The 23,880-nt window shown below is 48.4% G+C and overlaps 8 protein-coding genes across 8 annotated transcripts; 5 read left to right on the top strand and 3 right to left on the bottom strand.

The window, feature by feature from the left end:
- Positions 1-663: 663 nt before the first annotated feature.
- Positions 664-4,146, top strand: GGS22DRAFT_20463 (Retinoic acid induced 16-like protein-domain-containing protein). Its single transcript, XM_047966463.1, has 4 exons — positions 664-837; positions 906-1,019; positions 1,079-2,016; positions 2,075-4,146. The coding sequence occupies exons 1-4, from the start codon at positions 829-831 to the stop codon at positions 3,882-3,884; spliced, it is 2,871 nt and encodes a 956-aa protein (XP_047818027.1). The 5' UTR covers positions 664-828; the 3' UTR covers positions 3,885-4,146.
- Positions 4,147-4,600: 454 nt separating this feature from the next.
- GGS22DRAFT_194783 (uncharacterized protein) lies at positions 4,601-5,888 on the bottom strand (the record flags this gene model as incomplete). Its single annotated transcript, XM_047965553.1, has 1 exon — positions 4,601-5,888. The coding sequence occupies exon 1, from the start codon at positions 5,495-5,497 to the stop codon at positions 4,601-4,603; it is 897 nt and encodes a 298-aa protein (XP_047818026.1). The 5' UTR covers positions 5,498-5,888.
- A 127-nt stretch (positions 5,889-6,015) lies between these two features.
- GGS22DRAFT_165095 (glycoside hydrolase superfamily) lies at positions 6,016-7,982 on the bottom strand. Its single transcript, XM_047961628.1, has 2 exons — positions 7,550-7,982; positions 6,016-7,491 (listed from the first exon to the last, which is right to left on the bottom strand). The coding sequence occupies exons 1-2, from the start codon at positions 7,857-7,859 to the stop codon at positions 6,098-6,100; spliced, it is 1,704 nt and encodes a 567-aa protein (XP_047818025.1). The 5' UTR covers positions 7,860-7,982; the 3' UTR covers positions 6,016-6,097.
- An 87-nt stretch (positions 7,983-8,069) lies between these two features.
- GGS22DRAFT_20319 (alpha/beta-hydrolase) lies at positions 8,070-9,305 on the bottom strand. Its single transcript, XM_047966461.1, has one exon. The coding sequence runs from the start codon at positions 9,184-9,186 to the stop codon at positions 8,215-8,217; it is 972 nt and encodes a 323-aa protein (XP_047818024.1). The 5' UTR covers positions 9,187-9,305; the 3' UTR covers positions 8,070-8,214.
- A 1,654-nt stretch (positions 9,306-10,959) lies between these two features.
- On the top strand, positions 10,960-13,398 carry GGS22DRAFT_20347 (putative allantoate permease). Its single transcript, XM_047966462.1, has 11 exons — positions 10,960-11,281; positions 11,339-11,347; positions 11,408-11,489; positions 11,554-11,777; positions 11,836-12,169; positions 12,225-12,415; positions 12,471-12,533; positions 12,595-12,742; positions 12,796-12,911; positions 12,967-13,057; positions 13,109-13,398. Exons 1-11 carry the CDS (start codon positions 11,170-11,172, stop codon positions 13,212-13,214), a joined length of 1,476 nt encoding a protein of 491 aa, XP_047818023.1. The 5' UTR covers positions 10,960-11,169; the 3' UTR covers positions 13,215-13,398.
- Positions 13,399-13,753: 355 nt separating this feature from the next.
- Positions 13,754-15,020, top strand: GGS22DRAFT_165082 (uncharacterized protein). The gene has a single exon (XM_047961627.1). It carries the CDS (start codon positions 13,939-13,941, stop codon positions 14,350-14,352), a length of 414 nt encoding a protein of 137 aa, XP_047818022.1. The 5' UTR covers positions 13,754-13,938; the 3' UTR covers positions 14,353-15,020.
- A 1,784-nt stretch (positions 15,021-16,804) lies between these two features.
- GGS22DRAFT_165079 (putative dehydrogenase) lies at positions 16,805-18,829 on the top strand. Its single transcript, XM_047961626.1, has 2 exons — positions 16,805-17,540; positions 17,603-18,829. The coding sequence occupies exons 1-2, from the start codon at positions 17,248-17,250 to the stop codon at positions 18,624-18,626; spliced, it is 1,317 nt and encodes a 438-aa protein (XP_047818021.1). The 5' UTR covers positions 16,805-17,247; the 3' UTR covers positions 18,627-18,829.
- A 1,139-nt stretch (positions 18,830-19,968) lies between these two features.
- On the top strand, positions 19,969-23,348 carry GGS22DRAFT_20258 (uncharacterized protein). Its single transcript, XM_047966460.1, has one exon. The coding sequence runs from the start codon at positions 20,291-20,293 to the stop codon at positions 23,084-23,086; it is 2,796 nt and encodes a 931-aa protein (XP_047818020.1). The 5' UTR covers positions 19,969-20,290; the 3' UTR covers positions 23,087-23,348.
- Positions 23,349-23,880: the final 532 nt, after the last annotated feature.

Below are 23,880 nucleotides of genomic sequence, written 5' to 3'. Positions count from 1 at the left end.
TGCATGTTTGCCATGTGAATGGTCCCCGCAAAGGATCGGGAGGACATCTAGTCATCGAGCTGCGACTCATTAGAGAGCCTAGAGCTTTACCTAGATGGTTAGCCTCTGCTACTTTAACTATTTTAGCAGTCTTTCCGGGTTTGAAGCTCCTATCGCTTCTGAATAATTCAAGGTTCCATGCATATGCATGCTGCGGTTAACCGCCGGCGATGAAGAATTCCTATTAGCAGAGCGTGTCTATTGGAAATGAAAAGATAAGATATCTCGATATTGGAATGACTCGAGGGCTGCAGTGGGCGATAATTCGGAATGATTCGGATGATGGGCTTGTCACTTAGGAACTTGGAGACTTGAAACAATTGAACGGGGAACTCGGTGGGAAATGATAGCATCGGTAAAAAAACCCAGCCCCAGCAGCCCCAGCAGCCCCAGGATGTGGGGGCCGAGTCGTAGCCTCAGCCTCAACTTGTGTCAACGGTGGCTTATTAAGGAAGCAGATCATCCCTGCCCCACTCTATGACGATTTCGGTCAAGCTCAATTTGGTTGAAGTTCGAGCCACAAAACACTAGCCTCAATAAATCACCTGCCACACCTGCCCATCCCCGTTATGTTACATAATACTTACAATCGATACAAGGATACCCCAGACGCCTAATCATCAAGAAACATCTCAGGCCTCGGATTTAGAGGGTCGTTAATGCAGGCGCGACTGGAGATCAGGAAAGCTTGAAGTTCGAATGGTTAATGCTTTTTACCTTCTAACGTTGTACTTGATACTTGTAATTTCTCCCAATAAAACATTTGAAGATAATGTCTCTTAAGACGCCATGGACTTTGTTTGTTCCCCGTTTGCTCAATACTTTTTCCATTCAGCGGTCTAGATACTAATCGTAGCTCTCTGTAGTGGTCGCGCCTCATAGCTAACACCCGGCTGTCTTCGGGGAGTTCCAGCAAGGATGCTGCACGGGATCCCATAAGACGGCGGCAACGCTTCGAGAAGGAATATGGTCAACTATTGGTAAGTTTGTTATTATTATTTTCATCCTTTGGATATCGTAGACTGATCGGATTAACTAGCATATTTGGCGAAATTGTTCAAACCTTGCTCGAGACGAAGATGCCGCCGAAAACATCGAAATCCGCCTTCAGGGGCTTACTAACATCCTCTCCGACGAATCTCGACGACCTTTGCCTCATCCGTGTATATCTTTTTGTTCAACCAAGCAAATCTATGTCCCGATCGCCAAGATAGCCACAACTTCATATAACGAGTGGATCATCAAGGAAGCGGTTCAATTTTATGCTACCCTTATTGAGAGCGAGGAGGAAGCTTTCGTCGAGAGCGAAGCCTTCTCAGCGAGCTTGACTAACCTTATGGTTCGCATCACTGGAGCCAATAGTATTCGACTGGGACCCGATACCGAAGTAAAGGTTGTCGAATTAGCATTCAACATCACCACAAAAATCCGACTTGAGCCACATATCCTTTCTAGCTGGTTCAAATCCCACCCCGAGAGCCATGGAGGCGAAGAAAAGACGAAAGACCAGAGGGAGAAGTTTGCTGGAAGAACTCAGAAGCAAGACTTCCCGCTTTTCTATCTGTTAATGGACTACATACATCATGAAGGGAAAATAGGTGACTTTGCCCGAACTGGCTTGCTATATATCATCGAGGCTGCCTCATCTTCTGTTGCTCTCGAGCAATGGATCGTTGAAAGTGACCTTTCGACGCTGATGGCTACCGGGCTTGGTGCTTTGTATAGTCAGCTCAGCCGAAAGCTCGTCATCGACCACCCACCAGAGAATCTGCCTCCAATTCTTGCATTGTCCGACTACCAGCATCCGACGTCGACCTTCGAGATTATCAGTTCTTGTAGCCCGGACTTTCAGTTACATTTGGAAACATTCTTGTCGCATATGCTTTTCTGGCAGGATGTTCTTAACCATTGTAGATCAGTGGAAGTTAAGTCAACTCTGCTCGAGCATTTTCAGGTCATCTTCTTGCAGCAATTATTGTAAGTGCTTAGTCTAATCCTGTAAAGCTTTGGAGACTTTGGAGCTAACTCTCAAAAGATACCCTTCCCTCTTGGAGTCTTCCGATGTTGATGGAGGCTCGTCTGTGGCCGTTCTGACTTACCTTCGACGCATACTGGAAACCTTGGACCATCCAGACATGATTAACCTCATTCTCCATTATCTTCTAGCCCTCCCTGATACACAGTCTTCAGCTTTATCCGAGGCTGAGCCATCCGTCAGCGCCGCGCGCAAGCGAAAGTCCATGGACCTCGCGACTATGATGGCTACTAAAGTCGAAACCAGTTATACGCCGTTGCTCTTTAATTTAGTTGATTTAATTCGATCATGCGTCAAATCTAGGAACCAGCAGACTGTCTGTGTGACGCTTCAGCTTGTGGCGGCGATCCTTAAGCGGCATCACCGATACGCAACCACAACCCTTCTCCGCACTGAAGGTATTGACATGAATGCTTCGCGTAGGACTGCAGGTGCTCACCAACAAGAAATTGAATTTCTGACTACTCTGGCCGGGTCTGTTGGGGGACAAGACAATTTTGATGAGATGTACGACAACATTTTAAAAGATAGTATGACACGCGTGGAAGGTCACCCGTGCTCTCTCAAGCTGGTCGCACCGAAATTGTCGACGAACAACCATAAGCTACCTGCGATTCCCGATAGCTTACCTGGGGCACCTCGAGATGTCCCGCCACACACACTTAGTGTTGATGACCCTCTCTTGAACAGCATTCTAGATATTTTTGAAACTTTCTTCATTAATCCCGTCGAGATGAATCTGTCAGCTACAGAGACTGTTATTGACTTATCAGTGTGCGGGTATATATCCGTCGAAGGATGGTTTCTTCGCCACCCTAAGAAATACTCGTACGATGACGCAGACGAGCCTATTTCTCCACCTCCCGATCCCGAATCTCCGTTGTTTGCAGAATTTGAAAAGCTAGCGGCGATAATGAAATGTCGCCGTCGGCCAGCGTGGAAAAAATCAGCCCTGCCTCGTATGCTGACCGTTTTGGAGTCCCTTGCTGACCAAGTCGATTACTTCCGGAGTTCAGTGCCAAGATTCGATGAACTTTTACAACAACGCCGGGAAGCGTTCCAGACAGCTGATGCTGTTGTGATAAATCCGCAGCCTCACCGGCCAAGTTCAGTCGCGACCGACCAAGCAAGTCAAGATGGTTCCCGGGGAGAATCGCCAGCACGACCTAGCGCGCTTGAGGGGTTTGCACAGAGGATACTATCTGAACTTGGGACCCCTAGCCGATCAAATAGTCCACGCGGGCGGAAAGAATCGCTCCGAGGATCGAGTACAGGTTCTGGGACATCAGCAGGATATGGGTTTACGTCACCCACTCCCAAACCCACATCCGCTCCACCAAAGGAGTTTCCCGTGAATTACGAAAGTCCGAGCAAGAGTGGGCTGTCAAGATCGTTTTCACCAGGAAGTCATCACTCAGATGCGGATGGCCCGGTAGCTAGCCAGGCAGCTGCATTTGCAGCAGTGGACCAAGGGATACTTGCTCGACAGATCACTCTGCCAACGGCAAAGATAGAACCTATCCCGTTGGATTTTGATCGGAGGAAGACAAGTCATCCGACAGATATTGGAGAGGAGCAGAGCAACGACGGCGAAGGGGGATTGGATGATACGGACCAACAAGACCACGATGAAAGCGAAATTGTAGATCCATCTATTGTCCCGACGCCGCCAGAAACACCACTCGAAGTCAAGACAGCTTCGGTCTCGCACATCCTCACCAATGTTATCGTCTATCAGCAATTCTTATTGGAATTGGCAAGCTTAGTACAGGTTCGGGCCGGGCTATTCAACGAGGTCAAGTTTGCATAGCAGAGGAAATAGGAATAGGGATGGCCGATTTTGGTGAATGTAAGCAATTATACATAACTGTCACAGGTTCCCTTCCAGCAGGAACACCACATCTAAGGCGCCGGTGATCGCGCCTCGTAGGGACAAAGGAGGCTTGGGGAAAGTGGAGCGATGCTTTGCATGTCACGGGTCCACGACACACAGCATAGAGAGCGGGGAGGGGGTTAGAGAATGCGGGCCTTGCTATTCGGATATTTAACGTTGACTTTACGATAGATACCATTTATTGCATACATTTCTCTTCTAGGCGAAAAGGAGATGGCGTGCTAGAATGCTGCATTGATCTAGTTGAATGGAATTAAGTCTGCGTGCGATACCTATTACAAGTCAGGCCACGTCAATCACCGCGAAAGGCATTGGGTTGTGTTAATTGAGTGCCATTTATTTAGCTGTCTCACAAAGCATCATGGAGGTCCAAGCAGAGCAGGGAATGCCCAGTCCCATGTCTTAAACTTGGTCTCTCGTGTCCCTTGCTCCCTTGCTTCCTATAGCTCCACAAGCCGACGAGCAACCCGACTCTTTCGGCCTTTAGATAAATTGGCTCGTATCCTCTTTCTCAGAACTATCGGTCGATGGCACACGGGCAGTGATATAGGCGACTTCCTTGCCGTATATCCACGTTTCTGCCAATCATGTTCCAAGAGCCTCCGATTGCCGATCGAGGTCCAACTCGCACATCAGGAGCCGGCCGGAGCTGGTGCTTGCTCCCCAATAAGCGCCCAGATGAAGTCGCGTGTCGTCTCCAGCTCGGCACCATGTTCCTCCGCAATACGTTCAACGATGATGGCGACGCTTACTTTGTCCTCGAGGCACTGGGCTCGCGTGAGCAGGCCATCCAAGAATCTCATAGGCGTCATGCTAAGGAGACATTCGAGGAATAACTCTTCGCTGTAGTGCGGGTTCAGGGGAAGCCAGCCCCAATGAGGTCCGATGAACTCCGATGCAGCTGTAGCCGCGATGTTGGCGTCTTTGAGGACAGCGCCGTGGTCCATGAGGACTTGGCAGATGGGCACTAGGTCGGTGCGGCGGAAGTCGCCGGCGCTGCAATTGAACAGGTTCGTGAGAACGTCGTGGATGTGCTCGAAATCCATCGCGGAATGGACTGCTGCGAATACGAGGGATCGATAAGGCGAGATGTCGTTGTGCACATATCCGATGTGCAGCTTGGATACTCCCATTAAGAACGATTCGCCTGTGGTGACGAGCGGGATGTCGACTCTGGCACCGCACTTTACGAGCATCACCGCCTTTGCGAACTTGTCTTGGGGCAATTGGTGGAATTCGCGGAGGAGAAAGTCTAGGACGTTGCCTCCTTCTGGTGTCGCCAAGTCGATGGAAGCTCCATGCTCCACGAGGAGAGTGATTGTTTCCGGTAGACCACTTCGCACTGCTTCTTCAAGTAGAGAGCGTTCGTTCGCCATTCGGGAGTTGGGGTCCGCGCCGGCTTCGATGAATCTCTCGAGAAGAGCATGCTTCTTGGAAGGATCGTCAGCAGTTTGGTATTTCGGTTCATATCCGTCCGCATCGAACATGACGTTCGCGGCAAGGTTTGACCACATGTTTGCGTGATCCATTCTGGGTGAGAATTGGGTATACCATAAAAAAGTTGGTATCAGCTACGAGCAGAATAAGCTGCTGTAATGTGGTAGTATTATCTGAGGTACGCATCCGATTAATCCAGCGGGTCAATCAAATCATTGTCGAACTCGTTGGACTTGTCGATAGGGGTAAAGTCACCGAAGGCGTTTCTTCCTAGAAATCCCTAAGATCGACAAGTAGTCCTGCTTTTTGGCAGATAATAACTATGTTCTAGAGTGACAAGTGAAGTGTCATCACAAGGTGACCATTGTCCTCGTATCCGCCTACACACTGTCGTTTACTTATTTCTTTTCTCGCGACTCGCCATCGCTCTCACTATCTGGGTATGTCACCTACGTTTTCTACCCGTCAGAAAAAGCAGTCGACCTCCCTTAGTTCTCACCTTTGTGCCTGTCTAAGTAGGTACGTACATAGACGACTATCTTAACAGACAACGTCTATATCTACTGTGTTGGGTGCATGAAGCTGTGGGTTATTTGCACGGGTCCATGTGTTTGCACACTTGTTGAATAAACAATATTTTCTGGAATCAAACCAACTACCTATTAGACACACCGCATTCAAGGTAGCCAGTATTATTCATCATCTTCTTCCAGGGAATAGACCTCCAGTTCCGCAATCATAGTCCTTGCAGGGACAGTAACGCTGATAGGAAAACCACCATAATCAGGATTCTCGCTGGGCATCATGGCGAATTTTCCACTCCGCGTCTCATCGCCATTCAATCGCCTCTGAGTCTTCAACTCGCCCGTCTCACTGTTGACTACAGCTTTTTCTTCGAAACTCAAGATCCCCGTAAAGGTAGCCTTTGGGGAAAGTGATTTGGCGCGCACCTGGAAACCCCACCCGATGAGTAGAAATTTGGCACCACCGCGGTGGATGACCATACCGGCACCAGTATCACGCTTTCCAAACACGAAACATGGCTCAATAGTAATCTCGAAGCCACCCCAGTGTCGTACTATGGGTCTTGCAGGGTCTACCAGTGCATTTTGTGGCAGCTCGTCGAAGCAAAATCCGACAGACGAGCCCGGGCGACGCTGAGCTTCAAGCACCAGCGCAGATACGGATTTGAGTAAGCCAAAGTGCTTGGTGAAGGCGTTATCATCCGGGTCCACCGTATCAATTCCGAATGGAGACGCTCCTAAGGCGGCATAGGACCCATACGCAATCCAGATACGTCGTGCACCGTAGTCATCTCGCCTCTGTTCAGGGATAAAAAGGGGCTGGTTTCGATGACGATACTTCGCGCATGAACTTTCGTAATCGTTAAGGTAGATATCAGGGGAGATAAAGTCCAAATATGGGGCGAACTGCTGCCAAATATCTAGCACATTGCTGACTGGGCCACCTGAAGGATAGTCGCCGGGCATTCCGCCACCCCCAGCAACAACAGGAAAGGCGTTGTCTGGGTTATCACCGGAATAATTCATCCAGGTATTGGTGTATAAGGGAATCGCATAACAGAACTTGCCTATGATTGCTATCTTATTGAAATGGAGAGCATAATGATAGACCATGAAGAGCTCGTCTGTCCTTGGGCCTTTGCCAAAGACCTGCTCCCAGCTTCCTTCGCGATATTTACCTTCTAGATGTCTGAAGGCCGGACTAATGATCTCTTGTAGATCGGGATGTAGTAAATCCCAGGTATCTACCAGGAAAATAATCAAATTCCTAGGAACTGCTTCAGCGAACTTTTGGTTGGCGGCTCCACAAGCATCTCGCGAGTCCCCTAGTAAACCAGTCTCGTTCTCAACTTGTACCATAAGAACGGTGGAAAATTCCATGTCGACGATCTTTAGATGATTCATCAACGCTTGAAATGCTTTTCCGCTAGCCTCCAATGTTTCGGGGTGGAATATGGAGAGGACATCAGCAGTTTCCAAGATACCACCGGCTTTACGCAACTTGGCTCTTGGGAAGCGTTTCGGGTTCGTCTTTACCCAAGGCGGTACATAGGTAGAGAGGCCTAGAATAATGTGTGAGTGTTTGATTTCTTGAGAACCTATATACGGATCTTTACTGACCATTCTTGAATGAACCAAACCAAAGTAAGACAACATGTAGCTCATGTTCCCTAGCCCCCTGTATGATCTTGTCGAGCTCAGAGAACTCAAACCGGCCTTCAATCGGCTCAATCATCTCCCAGGTGACACAGCCCAGAACAGTGTTCACATTACTATCTACCAACTTCTGCCATACGGTAGACATGTACTCATGAGACGTAAAAGACGAGTTTTGCAACTCGGCTGGCAACATGAGGAAGGGTTTACCATGGACGATAAGTTGCCATGAATTTTCCGTCTTAACAAGGTGGGGTATAGACGAGATGTCCATTGTCTTTAGAGGCTTGAGCGACTAGTTAATACCTAGGTAGTATACCTGATATAAATGGTGTAATTCAAATTCGGGGATTGGGGGTTGGGCTTGAAAATCTAGGTAGTTCTCGCGACGTTAAACCTTTCACCCCGCATCCACTTGGTCGAGCGGAGTGACATCAAGTTCTAGTTCCGCAAATTTATGATTGGATGAATGGATTTGCTACAATTATCACGTAGGGGAACTTAGTTTTAGACGAATAATGATTATACAAAAACGACAAGTTACATATAGTATATAAGTTAGGTAGCTAGTACCGAACGAGAGGAGAGTACATATCAATCACCAACCTCACCCCCTAAACCCAAACCATTCATTTCTTACTCTCAACCGACCCAAGCTCCGCATGCAGCGCCAGCGCCTTAACAGCCTCCTCCCAAGCCCCATCCCCAGGATACAGCGCGCTCCTCAAATACGCCGTCGTCAACCTCTGCACCGCAGCCAACCTCTGGGGACCCTCATCCTCGGTCTCCTTTGCATCCCAGCCACTGACGCCTCCAAGCCCATGCTTCGCCCCCTTAATCCAAAGCAGGTCCTTCGGGCCAGGGGACAGGAAATACGGATCCGCATGCCAATCCGCACCGCGCGGCGTGAAATGCGGACTCACGTCCTCGTCGCCGCAGACAATCAACGCCGGCGTGTGCATCTCGTCGTAGTCCGGGCCGTAGAACGGTACCATACGACGGCCCATCTCCGAGAGGTTGTCACCGGCTTTCCCGGTGCCGGTGAGCACGACACCGGCCTTGATGCGCGAATCGCCGAGACTAGTAACTACGCCATCGAACGGGGATATGTTCTTCGCGCCAAGCGCTATGGCTGCCGTCCACGCGCCAAGAGAGTGTCCCGCGATAGCGATCTGCTTCTTATCCAGACGCCCTGCGAGGGCCGGGACAGCAGCCTCGATGGCGTCGAGGCTGTCGAGGACGCGGATGATGTCCTGAGACCGGTCTTGCCAGTGGTATTCCTGGCCCTTAGGCGCGTCGAGGCTGTAGTACTTGCCGGATAGATGCGAGGGCTGGACCACGATGAAGCCGTGCGCTGCCCAGAACTCGGCTAGGGGCGTGTAGCCCTCGAGGGAGTTGAGGTGGTTGCTTTGGCCTTGGCCGTGCGAGATGATGACGATGGGCAGGGCGGTGCCGGTTGAGGGGAAGGTTACTTTTACTTCGAGGTTCTTAAGACGGTCTGGGAAGGGGAGCACGATCGGGCTGAAGGTGTAGACTGGGGTTGCGGAGTTAATGGGGATCTCCTTGGCGGTTCCGATGAGGGCGTGGTCTTGGGCTCGCATTTTGACTGAGGGTGTGGTGAAAAGGGGATTGTGTGTTATTGAGAGGGTATTGGGTGGTTTGATGTTTGCTTGTTATGTTTGCTTGATGATGATTGTGATGATGGTTTGAATAGATCGTAGTTCAGGGACGGACGGAGCTATATATACACAAGACGATGCCCACCTTGAAGAGGCTTCACATTATGGATTTAGGAAAATGGATATAAGCTGAGTATACCTTGACACGTCCATTCCGCTATGGATGATTACGTCTATGCCCTAGGTCCAGCATGGCTTAATGCCATTGAAGCTAGCCACGATAAAGTAGTATTGCATTCAATACGTAACACAAGGAGGCCGGGTTTAAGCATTCGGAGTCCTTATGAGAGGTGTTGTCCGGGTTCGACCGTGGGTGACCCGGCGCGACTGGCGGAAGGGCTAGTACTAAAGAGGGAAAACCCGCGAGCTGATGTTCAGTTGCGCCCCGCTGGCCCCGGTGAATTGAATCCTTAACGATCTTGCTAGATCATAAAAGTGGGTGCTTACCTACATAGGTACCGGAGCACCCAGTTAGGTAGCGGCACATATAAGGAATATGATATTCCGAGTTATAATTAAAAGGCCGCGCGTGCTATGTAAGCACACATCTGCACCTACGAATTAGCTTGTTTATGAGTGTGTTGAACAGAATTGAGGGTTTGATCGTGAACGACCCCTGATCAAACCCCCTAGACGTAACGTGGGGTAGAAGTGTGGACACCTAAGCCACAGTGCATATCTTTCCTCGAGGTTGACAGGAATCCCTAGGAAGGCAATGGATATCCGAGAACAAAAATAATAATATGAGACTCTTAGCTGTGTGATGATTCGACCTTAGGATTAAAATAACATGATACCTTAGAGGAAGCCACCTACCTAGGCACTTGATGCATTATGGGGGCTGTATCGCAGCTTGGGTATCTCTGTCACTAGAATGATGTTGAATATCCTGTTCCCGGTGCGTCATTCCTAGGATAGCCCATGCGACGAATACCTTGGATCTTGCAGTTGCAAATCGTAGCCACATCTTAACGGGGAAGGTACGACGTGCATCGGGAGTGGATACACCGGCTTCGGCAACAGCACGGCGGGCTGCGTGGAGTATTAAAAAGCCGTTTCGGGGATGCTGCACGGGAGCGTTCCGGAACGTTCATAGCACTTCCCTCCCGATGTCGATTTGTCAACCCGCGCTAAGAGGAATGTGATGGTATCTAAGATAATACACGCCAAACTCGGGCATCATTGAACCTTCTACCTTTTACCAGTTTAGTAATATTAGGTAGTAGGTAAATCGATGACAAGACGCCTTCACGTCTAAATTAAATAGATAGCATTTGGGAGATGATTGAAATACCTAATGATAGTTACCTCTGTTCGTAAGAATGCCCTCTATTTTCAATTCTCATTTAATACTGTCCTTCGTTGTAAGTGGCTTGCGTATGATAAGGGTCCCGAGATTGTTATCTATCCGACACTATTTCCTTACAATCTCACTAAACGACGATCATCGTAAGGTCCACGGGTACTGGTCCGGATTTTATTAGGGGAAGCACGGACACCTGCCAGTTAAGGAGATAGCTTAAAAGGAGGAACGCGGCCACCTTTGATTGCTGGAATGTACACGCGCGTGACCTGAAGAGTGGTGAGAATGCTTATGCGTGATAAACCAACCCGAATCAACAATACCATGATAGAAAATTTATCCATATCTTTTCCTATTCATATTCGAATGTAAATAGTAGTTTTATCTTCATTATTCTCAGATTATATCTCTTTAGTTCCGGATATAGACCGAGGCTTGCCCCTTGTCATCTTCAGTATGAGCGGGGTTAGCCGAAAGATAAGAAATGGAGCTATACCAGCATCAATGAGGTTGCCAGGTTGAGTATTACGCCTCTTAAAATCCTTGAGGTTCCTCATGTTGACTTTTCTCGTTGTCTTTCAGATGAGCGCAGTCCCTTAATCATGGAATCCAGTCGGTTGGCGGTTGCGCAGCGCCATGAGCGGACGCCGGAGGAGCGCGATCTCGTTCGAAGGCTCGATATCTTTCTGATGACATTCGGATGCGTATCTCAAGGTGGGTGATGAGCTTTCTTCGTTACACAGACTTCGCTAATATGAAATTCAACTTTAGTTATCAAGTGTGAGTCTTTGAAATCATATTTTGGGAAAGAAACGCCAGTTATCTCTAACATCTCATAAGACCTTGACCAACAGAACATCAGTAATGCATATGTATCGGGAATGAAGGAAGATCTTGCCTTGAATGGCAACGAGCTGAACTAGTAGGTTGTGTCAATAACTCACTTGAGATCAACGGCTTTTGCTGGACTAACACACACCCGCAAGTTTCACCACGTACTTCAGCGTGGCGTATTGTATCATGTTAATCCCGTCGCAAATTATCTTGACGTACGTACGACCGAGTTACTGGCTATCCGGATTAGAGATAATCTGGGGCGTGATAACGGGTCTTATCGCTCTCACTCATAATGCGAAGCAAGTGTACATCCTCCGTGTATTTCTTGGACTCTGCGAGAGTTCGGCTTGGCCAGGCATGATGACGTTGTTCAGTGAGTTGCATTCATCCCGTAACTACCACCTAATATGCTCACCGGGTTGGTTGCACAGTGCATTGGTATACGCCTTCGGAGTTAGCAAAGAGAATGGGATTTTACCACTCTTGCCAAGCGATTGGTTCGATGATGTCCGGAGCACTTCAAGTCGCGATCATTAATACCTTGCATGATGCGGCCGGGCTGGCTGGGTGGCGCTGGCTATTCGTCATTAATGGAATTATGACCGTGGTTTGGGGTGCACTGGGATTTTTCTTATTGCCTGACCTACCGAACCGTGTTAATCCTAGAGCCTTTTGGTTTAAGAGTGGCCACGATAAACTTGCGATGGAACGCCTAGAACGCCACGGTCGAGCCGAGCCGAAGCGAATAACATGGGCCGGCGCTAGGTAGGTACTCGTCCATGTGCAATTCTTGACTTCAAGAGAAACTTACAGAAATTAGACGAACTGCTGTTAATTGGGTGACATACTTTATCGCGATCTTGTATATCGCGACTGTATTAGCGTCTTGGGGATACTCTTACTTCAATCTCTTTCTCAAGAGTCTCAAAAACCCCGATGGAACGCCCACCTGGACCACTTCTCAAGTGAACGCTATCCCGATCGGCGGTAGCGCTATCAACGTTGTCTTCGGTATATAAACTCACCCCTCTAGATCTAGTTCTAGCCAAGCTAATAAGATCTGCAGTCTGGGTGTGGGCTATCCTCTCCGATCTTCTGAGGACACGATGGATCTTGATTGTAGCACAAGGTGAGGAGTTTGCAGGCGCCTCCGTGGAGATAATTTCCCAATGAGACTGACATTCCCATAGCCGTGATTGGCCTCGTGCCATGTATTGCGATGAGCGTTTGGACCACCCATCCTAACACCACACCGCTTGCGACGGCCTACGCCAGTTACTTTATCTCTTACCTGGCTTTAGGTACCGCGCCCCTGATCATGGCCTGGATTTCTGATCTGTAAGTTCTAGCGCGACGCAACGATCTTGAACATAATAACTCATACACCGTAGATTGCCGCAAGATCCAGAAGGGAGGACTCTTATCGTTGGTGTTGCGATCGCCACATATTATGCGGTTTCAGCGTGGAGTCAAGTCCTTGTCTGGCCTGCTGTTCAGGCCCCCTACTGTATGTCGCTAGCCATGCATCTCTTTGAATTCCGTTCGACACTGACGTTTGCTAGATAAATACGGTTGGCAATCATCGATTGCGTTATGGATTTTAGTTATCATCATGACTTGTACTCTTCGATACATCGATCTTAAATATCTTCTGTATGATGCCTTTTCGAATGTTAAAATCGCGTCCACTAACTCAAAGCACAGTCCAAAGCGAGAAAACTTCCGCGCCACTCTGATTGAAGGATCAGACCCAGCGGGGCGTTCCGAGCCAGATCCAGACGACGATCCTAGCACACGGAAATCGATATGATGATCGGGGATAGGCAACTCCTACACATTGGGCACTTGGTGGCTTAAAGAAACAAAATCTGCGAAGAGCCTACCCGCATTTCACTTGATCCCCATTTTCGGAACTCTTCATTCAGCCATTTAATTTATTACCTAGGTGTGTTATGCATTGGCAATTGGGTAGATCACATGCTTGCATTATAGAACTAGAAATCATTGGTCAAATCAGTAGAATCTGTCATCCGTCTATGCAACGCGGCAGCATCCGGTTCAGTGAGAATTTTAATTCGTCAAATTTGTAGGTTGGTCAGCAGTCCTCGCACATATTTTCTAGACACAAACAGGTTCATCTTTGGTACTATATAAATCACACATGCGATGTCTGCAGCTTTAATGGGACTGAGTGCGGTGTAGTGAGGATTGATAGGTCGGTGCGACGAAGATGCTGCAAACCTCCATCAGCTCGCAGTCAATAGTCAACACCCCATGCCCAAAACGGTGCTGTAGGCGAAGTCGGCCTTGGCTGCCACGTGGGATTTGTGGGCTCCGATTCCGAACGGCCGGCTGAGGTTGGTAACAATAAAGATTGAGGGTGTCCTGCCACCCCAATGGAAATAATCCTGAAGTAATCATTGATCATTCCGCTAAGTTTAGACCTCTAAGAACCAATTGCCCTCATATATCGATACATCACGCCCTGCCACGACGAACGGACCATTCAGCGGTGAAGCCTCTAATTATACACCATGGTTATAAGAGTTCTTATGTTAATTTACCGGAGGCCGGATTTAACTCCAGAACAATTCCGAAAACATTATGAAGAAATACACATGCCGCTTACAAGAAAAGTTGCTGGAAACACGTTCCCTCTATCGCATATAAGAAGATACATTCCGCGGTCCACCACAATACAACAATCCCCTACCGACAACGACCAATATCCTGCAATTGTTGCTGGTGGGGAACCAGAGGCCGTTCATGTCGATTGTGTTACCGAATTAATATTCCGAGATAAGAAGCATTTAGAGTCATACTTCGAGATGCCGCATGCTCCCGGTGCCGCAGCCCAACTTGAAGAAGAAGCCAAGAATTTTGCAGCGAAATACCCCACCGTCATTGTCGAAGATTGGAGGGAAACAAGACCGAGGGCAAAGTTATGAGATGATCAATTAATGGCGTCGCTATGAATGCGATCGCGGAGGAAATCACGTCATTCGGAAACCCCGGACATATGGCCTACCAATTCAGGCGGCCGAACTGCATCTGAAGTCAGCATCGCTTCCCTCAGACAGGGAATATGCCTCACAACCTTATCATCCAACAATGGGTGCGACATAGAGACGCGCCCAATTTAACTCTATCGTTAATTAGTACCATGGAGGTATCTTGGGAGAATCTCCTAGATGAAGTTGGTAAATAGATCAGATGCATGGAATGGACAACTCCAAGACTAGGCAAAATACCCATATTTCAAAGAGTTCACTCGCTATAACATCAAAAGGAAGGGAAATACCAGGTACCTAGGAGGGGTATATAGATGTTAGCTTGGACCTGATCTAGTTGGAAGCCATACAAGTGTGCGAGAACACGATAACTCTCGATGTAGTACATTGCCGTTGAGCAAGGTACCTGTCAGCAAAAACTGCATATCTACGATGAAATCGATCGTTATGAAATACAATATTCAATACTTCTATTGCTGTCTACCTGTCTTAAGAGGATCTGTGCAAGGGAAGAAGCCTGTAGTCAGAGACTACTATGTCATGTAGTGGATGATAATAGTAGTGAGCTCGCTATAGGCTTTTCGCAAGTTCATAGAACAAGACCTAAACAATTCTTACATAAAGAATGAAAGTGCCCAATTTCTATCGATCTCATGCATGTAATGATGAGATGAGGTTTAGAATCCTTCTCGCGAACCTGGGGTTACCGTTACGGTCCACGAGTAGTAACTTAGTTACCTAGGTACCTAAGCATTCATCCACACATACTTATGTTATACAAGGCTTGTACAGTTAGTACTAGGTAAGTATGCTGCTGCCTTGCTTCTCCCTCTTAGCATCTAACAATCAGATATATATCATTAGGGGAAGAACCTGTAACCTAGTTGGTGACTTAGGGTATTCGGGGTCCTTGATGCCTGTCCTATATAAGGTAAACAACTAGAGGGTATAGAAGCGCAGGTGGCTCCTAGTCAAACATAGGGGATGAAGTGTGGCTCTCATATCACTTAACCTCTCGATTATCGGGGCGGCGATCTCTATATCATAGACACGAAAATGCTTCGTAGCTGCTCTGGGATCGCGCTGGGGGCTACACTATACTCTTTCGTACTTATTCCCTGGCAGAGACTTTCATGAAAGCTCGATAGGCACTAGGTAGGTATCGATCGACCAAGAACACCATTCATGAGTTAGGGCATATCAAGTTAGCACCGCTAGAATAAGGTGCTTAGGTAGGTAGGTAACGGAAATGTACCTATGTTACATCTGAGTTCTTGGCTCTTTTATATCGTTAACCCGGTCTGCCGGGCCATGTGAAGCTTTGTCTCTCCTCCCAATCTCTTACAGGAACTGCTACTATATCATTGACGAAAGGGCACTTGCCGGTATGAATTTGAACTTTGGGCATTATCTGGAAAACTACCTAAGATAAAACCCCATATTGGACTTGGGAGACTATGTTGTTAGCTGGAGAAAGTAGGCTAATGAGAATCTAAGGGTACCTACCTAGGCAGCTAGGTAACTTACAAACTAGTTACAAACTCTCATTCGCAACAACCCTTGCCTGCAAGCTAGCCGGGAAACTAACTTTCTAAAACAGAGACGCGAGTATAAACACATGGAGTTTCGTGTCATTGGTTCGTTCAGGGCGCTCTTAAACCCATTCTCTCTCTGTATACCTCTTACTTACGTGACTATCTACTCTTAGTACTTACTAGTATGCTCCAATCCCGGGCTACTAGTCTCTATTAGCGAACGGGATAACTTCCTCAGAATAAATACATTCATTTGCTTGTGTTGATTAAATGATAAGCGTATTCTATTAATTAAGAGTTGTCGCCGTTTGAGCACATGACGACAGACAATTCTTTAATGCCTATTAGCCCCTGTGGAAGCTCGATTATAATTGGCTGAATTTCGCACTGCTCCCCTAAAGGCCCTGTACAATGTATGTAGTACGCCCCTAAGAGCCTCAGCGGCTTAGCATTTTACAGCGATCTCACTAACAGGGGAAAAACACCGCAATGGGGCTTTACAACTCCGGGGCACAACGGAAATTGGGTGTAAAATTATACACATTTATGTGGGAATTATAGTCGGGCTTGTAGCAGTTTCGGGGATAAGTTTAACAAGTTGGTGCAGTGCATTTAAACTTCTCGTAGTCCCGCAATACGTTGCAACTAATCGATATTAGCACTCTGTAAGGGCTCGAGAATCGGAGCGCTAAGAAGTCAAGGGAATGGGTAGACCCGGATAATAAACGTGTGACTCTGCAGCGTTGTCATAGCATGCATAGCGCAATGTAACGTATAGATAATCTATTAAAGGAAAAGAAAGCGACCCTCCCAAATCTTCGAGCCGTTCGAGCTAAACGTATGATGCGCTGACTGTGACATTAGCGGTTATACGAATTAAGCCGATTGACGCTATTAATTCGCTCTCGTTTATAAAAAGAGAAGACGGCTTCGGAACGGTATGCTGACCCTGGCCTATTTGTCCCGCGGACTTAGTTTAGAGACTAAGAAAAAACATCAGCTCTGGGTAGTTGACCATACGATGATCCCTGGCTGAGCCACATGCTAAATTCGACGCGGATTAAGTTCTATTATTGTTATCCCGTTGTAGATCCAACTGTGGATTCACCCGACCAAACTCCGCAACGACTCAGTCACCTACCCATGAAATCGGAATCCTTCGCATAGGGCTTAGCTGATTCGTGTCTGATGAGCACTGACCTTTAGACGTTGCCGGGTATTTATACCCTCAATGGACGTGGCGGTTGTCTGCAGGCATTTGGAGCTACGAACATACCTCTTCTTATTTTCTATCTAAATGGCAAAATCTCCTCGAGTTATCGTGGCCGGTGGCGGTCCAGTCGGCCTGTATACGGCTCATGCCCTTGCAAAGGCAAACATCGATTATGTCCTCCTCGAACAACAGCCCGAGATCGTCAGGTACAAGGGTGCCGGGATCGTCTTACTCCCACAAACAGCGAGACTTTGCGATCAACTTGGGATATTGAAACAAATGCAAGAACCAGCAACTAGGCTTCATAGCAAGACCAACTCATTATATAATGGACAGCAACTTGTTGACTTTCGTTTGTTTGAGCCGATGGAAGAGGAGTAAGTCATGGAACGAACTCTTGAGGGACTCCCAAGCAGTTACAGCTAACCCACCTTCTCAGTCATGGATACCCAACCCTTGGGCTTTCACGTAGCGAGATGATCGAGATTCTGTACAAAACCTTGCCCGAGCGCGAGACCCGGGTAAAAACCAATGCACGTGTCATCGAAATCGAATCCAACGCCAACGGAGTACGGGTTTACCTCGCAGACGGTAGCGTCGAAGAAGGAAGTCTCGTTATTGGTGTTGATGGCGCCCATAGTCGGACACGGGATATAATGGATAGGCTCATCCGCGAATCAACCGAAGGTGTCGCAAACCGAGAACCATATCCTATGGTCACGTACTTCAAGGCCATCTTCGGGCGCGCTCCGGTTCCCAAAGGGGTCGACATAGGCCGTTTCTACGAAGCTCATGGCAATGGCGTGGCGTCACAGACAGTTCCTGGCAAGAAATACGCCTATTTCTCCATATTGAGAAAACTACCTACACCGACGACCGCGCGACATAGATACAGCGAGAAGGAATTAGAAGAGGAAGTTAAAAGCTTCGCTGATCTGCATCTCTTCCCGAATATCACGTTCGGAGAGATCTGGAAGACCGTTAAGCGCGACGAGGTCTCCCTGGTTCACCTAGAGGAAGGGATTATCGACAAGTGGCATCACGGACGCATCGTCTTGCTGGGCGACTCAGTCCACAAGATGACTCCGATCAGCGGCATGGGTGTCAACACCGGAATGCAATCCGCCGCTGTACTCGTCAACCAACTGCAGAACATGATAAGTTCAGGCTCCGAATTTACCACCGAGGCGCTGAACGAGGCATTCGAATCGTACCAGAAGATCCAGGAGCCGGTGTGTCGGATGACGGTTATGCAAGGGGAGATGATGACCCGGATGGTCACATGGAATACCTGGACGGCTTGGCTATTCGACAGATTTATCGTCCCATGGATGGATCTGGAGGGCCAGGTGAAGAAGCAATTCAGCCCCATCATAAGTAACACCTTCGTCTTGGATTATGTTCCCTTCGAGGGCAAGGCCGGGCAAGTTCCCTGGGTCAATGGCCCTAAAGTTAAAGTATAATGGTAATGCGATTAGTTAATTGTAAATAGGTAGCACACTACATAAAATCCCATCTTAGTATAGAATAATATCAGCAATCTACTTCTAGTTTGAGATCCCTTGCGTACGTGATCGTATTTGAGGGGCTATTAAGATCCACTACAAGTACGATGTAGGTGTTCATGAATGAAGATTATTAAAGGTGTTGGTCTTAAAGTCGTTGGTGTCGATATTTCTCATGGACAAAATGCCTCAGGTTTGGTTTGCTTACCCATGGTTGTCATCGAACTCCATAAATCGTATTGCTAAATGCTGCTAGGGAATGCACGCCTAGTCCGTGCGTCTTTTACGCCACTCGTTTTCAGACTCGTTTGTTTCACGGTATAAACCGACGCTGCAGGTTCGGGTAATACTTTCTCGGTCAGTGTGAAATGTGACATATAGTATCATTTCTGACTCGTTTAGAAAGAGGTATCATGCAAGATACTGCAGCCTTTCCTCGGACTTCCGCGTCCCCGAATGGCTCTTTCGATGGGTCGCACATGGGGCGTAGGGACGGATGTATATCTATATCAACAAGATTAATAATCTTAAGGAAGAGTTCCTTCAACAAACTGAATGTGCTCTCATGGATGATCAAGGACTGTAATTTGTTCCATTTCGGGAATTCAAACTCCCAATTGTTAGTATGTTAATAATATTGAACGCAGGGCTCTTATCTTACTCAATATTAGATTAGGAGAATGGTAGATGGTAAATATGACCAATCTTTAAGCTGCCATCTGCTTTATTCGAACCGCAGTTCCATGATCCGTATTCAAATGACCTGGCAGCCTGGTCATTGAAACCATTCAAAACAGAGTTCATTAACCGGGAGATCGATAGGTGCACGAGAACGACCAAGGCAGCAGGCTCCCGTCAGAAAATCAACGTGGGCTGCTCGTTGCCGACGCCATAGCAAGCCCAAACAAAAGCAAGCAGGCAAGATGCATAAACCTGCATAGGCTGAAGATGCCGGATACCCTGCGGACAGTGATCGCATTACACGTAGATGCCTTATTATGTCGACTATCAGATGCTATCGACGTGCTGTGCCCCCTCAACCCCACCGGTTAGGCTCACTGCCATTACTCACCCCGGGGGAATTCGTGAGGATTTAGATGTTAGACGAAGGTTGCCTAGCCGTGACCCCACATAGATCATGGTGTTAGGCTGGCGATAAGTAGCCTGTAACATATTACAGGTCTGATCATGTTGTATGCGGGTCGAGAGCTGGCAATCTTTAGCGGTCGCTGCGAAGGATCATTGGAATGGTTCCCCGTTTTATTCGCATTGGGGCTTTTGATTGGATCCAGAGCTGCTGTAGATCCTCCCCGGTGCCTAGCTGCCGAGTGACTCAGCCCTTTTAGTGTAGAGGCGTAGTCGCATCGCGATCTGATTGGCTAATGGAGGCCTGCATCCAGAGTCCTAGATCGTGGTGGGGGTCAGAGCTTCTAACAGCTCAGATCTGACATACAGATGTACTACGTATATATTACCATAGGCTGTCTTTGAAACTGTTAGATTTTACCATCAGGCCTTTTTATCTCTCTCTCATCGACCAGAGGACTCTTTTCAAGGTTCTCTTCTCATTCCGAAATATCTTCTTTCTTTTTTAGAATTCATACTTATCAAAATACCTTACAATGGGTCGAGGAGTAAAGCGTGGTGGAAAGCGTGCTGCGCCTTCTGCTCGAACACGTGAAAATGACCCCTCAGTCTTAGCTGCTCAGAAAGAAGCAGAGAGACGTGAACGAATTCTCGCTGATCGCCGCCGAACCGAGGCCAAGTGGCGTCCCAAGGTCCCCGAAGTCCGAAGACTCAACTTCGAGAGCTTCAAGAATCGATTCCATGATATTGAAGAGCCCGACTATGCCATCGACGTCCTCATGGGCGGGAACAACCTCCAAGCCCAGATCCGACGTGAACAGGCGGCTCGACGCAAGGAAGAGCTTGCCCGCGTTCGCCAGAAGTACCTTCTCTCATATGGTGTTCCTCGCGAACACATCTATGTCCCGCGCCACAAGAACGATGCTCAGGAGAGAGCCAGAAGGGAGAAGAGAGCTGAAGCTACACAGGCTGGTGAGACTGAGATTCAACGCATTCGAATCCAGTCCCAGCCCGTTCTCGGTCATCTTACTTCCCTGATCAAGGACACTGAACAGAGGTCTACCCCTCGTACTTTCATGAGGCCTTTCAAGGCCCTGGTCTACTTCCAGCCTAAGATGAAGGAGATTCTTGCTACTCTTGAGGAGAAGTGGGCTGACTATGAGGAATTGGAAGAGATTGGATCTGAGAAGATCTCTGAGACCCCTGAGGAAGTAGAGATCGTAGAGAAGGAGGAGGGCGCTGAGGAGAAGGACGCTGACGACGAGTCTGCAAACGAAGATGATGACGATGACAATGAATCTCTTCTCTCCGTTGACTCCAATGCCGAGGATATTGACTCCATCATGGATAGCCCTGAAGCCCTCAGAGATATGCGATGCTACGTCAACTTCATTGACAAGGAGGTCATGCCTCTCCATGAGCGCTTCGAGGGAACGTCGGCTGACAAGGTCAAGTTCGACGACCTTTGGAGCTTGTTCCGGGTCGGCGACTTGATCTACATGCCGGCTGCAGGAGAGACTGCTGGCCGATATCATGAGGTCTGGCGAATTTACCGAACCGAGGTTCCTGAGCAGGAGGTGGCCTATCCATCTAAACTAGGATGGGAGTTTTTCAGCGATGAGCTGCAACAGGACAAGAAAGCAAGGTTTACCATCTTCGCTTACTACATTGACCATGACGGTAGCTCGTTTGGTGCTGTGAGACATAAGTTTGAGCTTGAGTCCTTCGCGGGCGAAAGACTCATTGAGAGTCTTGAAGTATTCCCAATTCGCTACCGACAGGACCACCGAGTGGTTCTCGACTCGTTGAAGCAACAGGGTGAAGACTTCAAGAGATTCTTGACCGATCGACACCAGGCATACAATGCCTGGACATTGACCCGAAACCCACCTTTCGACACAAGCGATGCTGATAATGAGATCCTGAACGACGAAAACCGGGAGAAGATGCGACATCCCGAGTTTGTTGAAAGTGACGTCATCGTCGACCTGGCAGAGGCTTACCAGAAGAACCCGGATTGGCGTCCCCTATTCCATCGTCTAACCGTCTCCAAATCCATCCGCTGTGAAGTCGAGGATGACGATATGAACATCCAGCAGTGGTTCGACGGTGCTCGCCAGAATATGGCCTACGCCCAGCGCGAAATCGTCCAGAAAGAGGACGGTGTGGAAATGTGGCAGCGTCGCGAGAACCTGAACGTGGACATGTTCCTCCGCCAGCGCACCAAGGGAACTCGCACGTACGAGACGAACCCTAGCGCCTTAGAGCTACGCGAGGAAGATCTCGTCCTTCTTCCCAAGCGAATGTTCGCCTACGCGTTGCGCGAGCGAAGATTCTTGCCAGTCAACACGCACTTCTTGAAGCCTATCCGCCGAGAGGCGGGCGTATTCGAGAACCTTAAGATTCTCAAGGACTACAAGGACATCGTCCGTGGTCTCGTGGCGTCCCACTTCCAGAAGAAGACCCTCGAGAGACGCTACGTCGACATGTCGACCGAAGGTCCCAGCCAGGATCTGATCCAGAACAAGGGACGAGGTCTAGTTGTCCTGCTCCACGGTGTCCCTGGTGTGGGTAAGACCGCTACAGCCGAAGCAGTAGCCATGGAGTACCGCAAGCCTCTATTCGTTATCACATGTGGTGACTTAGGCCTCACGCCCTCTGAAGTCGAGTCCTCGCTCAGCAACGTCTTCCGTCTCGCGCACCTCTGGGACTGTGTCCTCCTCCTCGATGAAGCCGACGTGTTCCTCTCACAGCGATCCAAGATTGACATGAAGCGCAACGCTCTCGTGTCCGTCTTCCTGCGCGTGCTCGAGTACTACAACGGTCTGCTCTTCCTAACAACCAATCGTGTGGGCACCATCGACGAGGCGTTCAAGTCGCGTATCCACATGTCGCTATACTACCCTCCTCTCGACAAACAGCAGACGCGCGACATCTTCCGCCTCAACCTCGCCAAGCTACGCGAGATCGAGTCTCAGCGACATGCGATGACGGGCGAGCCGTCGCTGTTGGTTAAGGACAGCGAGATCATCGACTTTGCCGGCAAGCACTACGAGGACAATGCCCGCTCTACCGGATGCTGGAACGGTCGACAGATCCGAAACGCCTTCCAGATCGCGTCGAGCTTGGCTCATCATAACTACACCAACGCTGTTGAGATTGCCCGAAGCCGTGGCCAGCAGCCTCCTGCTGCGCCGGTGCTTGACCGCAGTCTCTTTGAGAAGGTGCAGATGTCGACGCAGAGCTTCGATCGCCATATGAAGGACTCTAAGGGTTTCGATGGTGATCTGCCTCTGAGGAACACCTTTTATGAGGAGAACAAGTTCGAGTAAGGGATCTGATGTGGGTTTCAAGCGCGGATTGGTTAGGTAGCGAAGACGCGGGCGCGTTATGATTTTTGACGATCTTTTTGAGTTCTCTTGGAATGCTGGTGAGCTCGGGGTTTTGCTTGAGTATATGTGGAGCGATCTCCATGCTTTTCTACTAGGAGCCTAGCGATGGTTCAGTGGCATAATCAATACAATTTTTGCCATGATACGGATGTGTGTTGATGTTTCTTGGTGATAATCTGGAATTAACTTCCCCGCGCGATTGTGAACTTTAGTGGTGTTCAGCGCCACAGATAGCCGATGTGGCTGACTGCGGGCGAAATGGCACTAAACCTCCAAATCGCAGGGCTCTATGACTGTGCTCACGCTGTATTTAATCGCTAAATTCCCTATACAGACAGGGGACTTAGTGCTGTTCAGCGCTTGACCTTACAGCCTGGAGGAGCTATAACGGACGTTTAGGGTGCCCGACTCCTTTCAAAAACACTGGAGCTCAATGATAGATTGAAACGAAGCTTTATAGCTGTCCTAGAAATACATCTCATAGGTGCATTCAAGCTTGTTTTTAATGAAAGGTCTTTGAATAAACCGACACAATTGAATGATATAATTACCTAGATGGATCCATGGATGTTCTAAGGTTATTAGGTGCCTGGTACCTGGGTAGGTAAGTAAGCAATACAGTCGGAATCCGTTGTTAGCGGTTGTTGAATTGGAACCTTGGAGGCCCCGAATAACACTAAATCATAGGGGGTTAAATAGTACAAGTACAGTGTAACAGCCACCAATCTCACCCT

Source organism: Annulohypoxylon maeteangense (assembly GCF_022496945.1).
Source record: "Annulohypoxylon maeteangense strain CBS 123835 unplaced genomic scaffold GGS22scaffold_10, whole genome shotgun sequence".
NCBI classification, from domain to species: Eukaryota; Fungi; Ascomycota; class Sordariomycetes; order Xylariales; family Hypoxylaceae; genus Annulohypoxylon; species Annulohypoxylon maeteangense.
Note: the sequence above shows the minus strand (reverse complement) of the source record. Positions and strands in the feature narration are given on the sequence as shown.

What these genes read in the sequence shown, in the direction of transcription:
- GGS22DRAFT_20463 (XM_047966463.1), top strand. An exon ending in AGGAATATGGTCAACTATTG is followed by an intron (nt 1,020 to 1,078) that starts GTAAGTTTGTTA and finishes CGGATTAACTAG; the next exon opens with CATATTTGGCGAAATTGTTC. An exon ending in ATCTTCTTGCAGCAATTATT is followed by an intron (nt 2,017 to 2,074) that starts GTAAGTGCTTAG and finishes AACTCTCAAAAG; the next exon opens with ATACCCTTCCCTCTTGGAGT.
- GGS22DRAFT_165095 (XM_047961628.1), bottom strand. Translation starts at nt 7,859, where the DNA reads ATGGACATCTCGTCTATACCCCACCTTGTTAAGACGGAAAATTCATGG. An exon ending in GTTTGGTTCATTCAAGAATG is followed by an intron (nt 7,492 to 7,549) that starts GTCAGTAAAGAT and finishes ACATTATTCTAG; the next exon opens with GCCTCTCTACCTATGTACCG.
- GGS22DRAFT_20319 (XM_047966461.1), bottom strand. Translation starts at nt 9,186, where the DNA reads ATGCGAGCCCAAGACCACGCCCTCATCGGAACCGCCAAGGAGATCCCC.
- GGS22DRAFT_20347 (XM_047966462.1), top strand. Translation starts at nt 11,170, where the DNA reads ATGGAATCCAGTCGGTTGGCGGTTGCGCAGCGCCATGAGCGGACGCCG. An exon ending in AGGCATGATGACGTTGTTCA is followed by an intron (nt 11,778 to 11,835) that starts GTGAGTTGCATT and finishes TTGGTTGCACAG; the next exon opens with TGCATTGGTATACGCCTTCG. An exon ending in GATCTTGATTGTAGCACAAG is followed by an intron (nt 12,534 to 12,594) that starts GTGAGGAGTTTG and finishes ACATTCCCATAG; the next exon opens with CCGTGATTGGCCTCGTGCCA.
- GGS22DRAFT_165082 (XM_047961627.1), top strand. Translation starts at nt 13,939, where the DNA reads ATGGTTATAAGAGTTCTTATGTTAATTTACCGGAGGCCGGATTTAACT.
- GGS22DRAFT_165079 (XM_047961626.1), top strand. Translation starts at nt 17,248, where the DNA reads ATGGCAAAATCTCCTCGAGTTATCGTGGCCGGTGGCGGTCCAGTCGGC. An exon ending in TTTGAGCCGATGGAAGAGGA is followed by an intron (nt 17,541 to 17,602) that starts GTAAGTCATGGA and finishes CCACCTTCTCAG; the next exon opens with TCATGGATACCCAACCCTTG.
- GGS22DRAFT_20258 (XM_047966460.1), top strand. Translation starts at nt 20,291, where the DNA reads ATGGGTCGAGGAGTAAAGCGTGGTGGAAAGCGTGCTGCGCCTTCTGCT.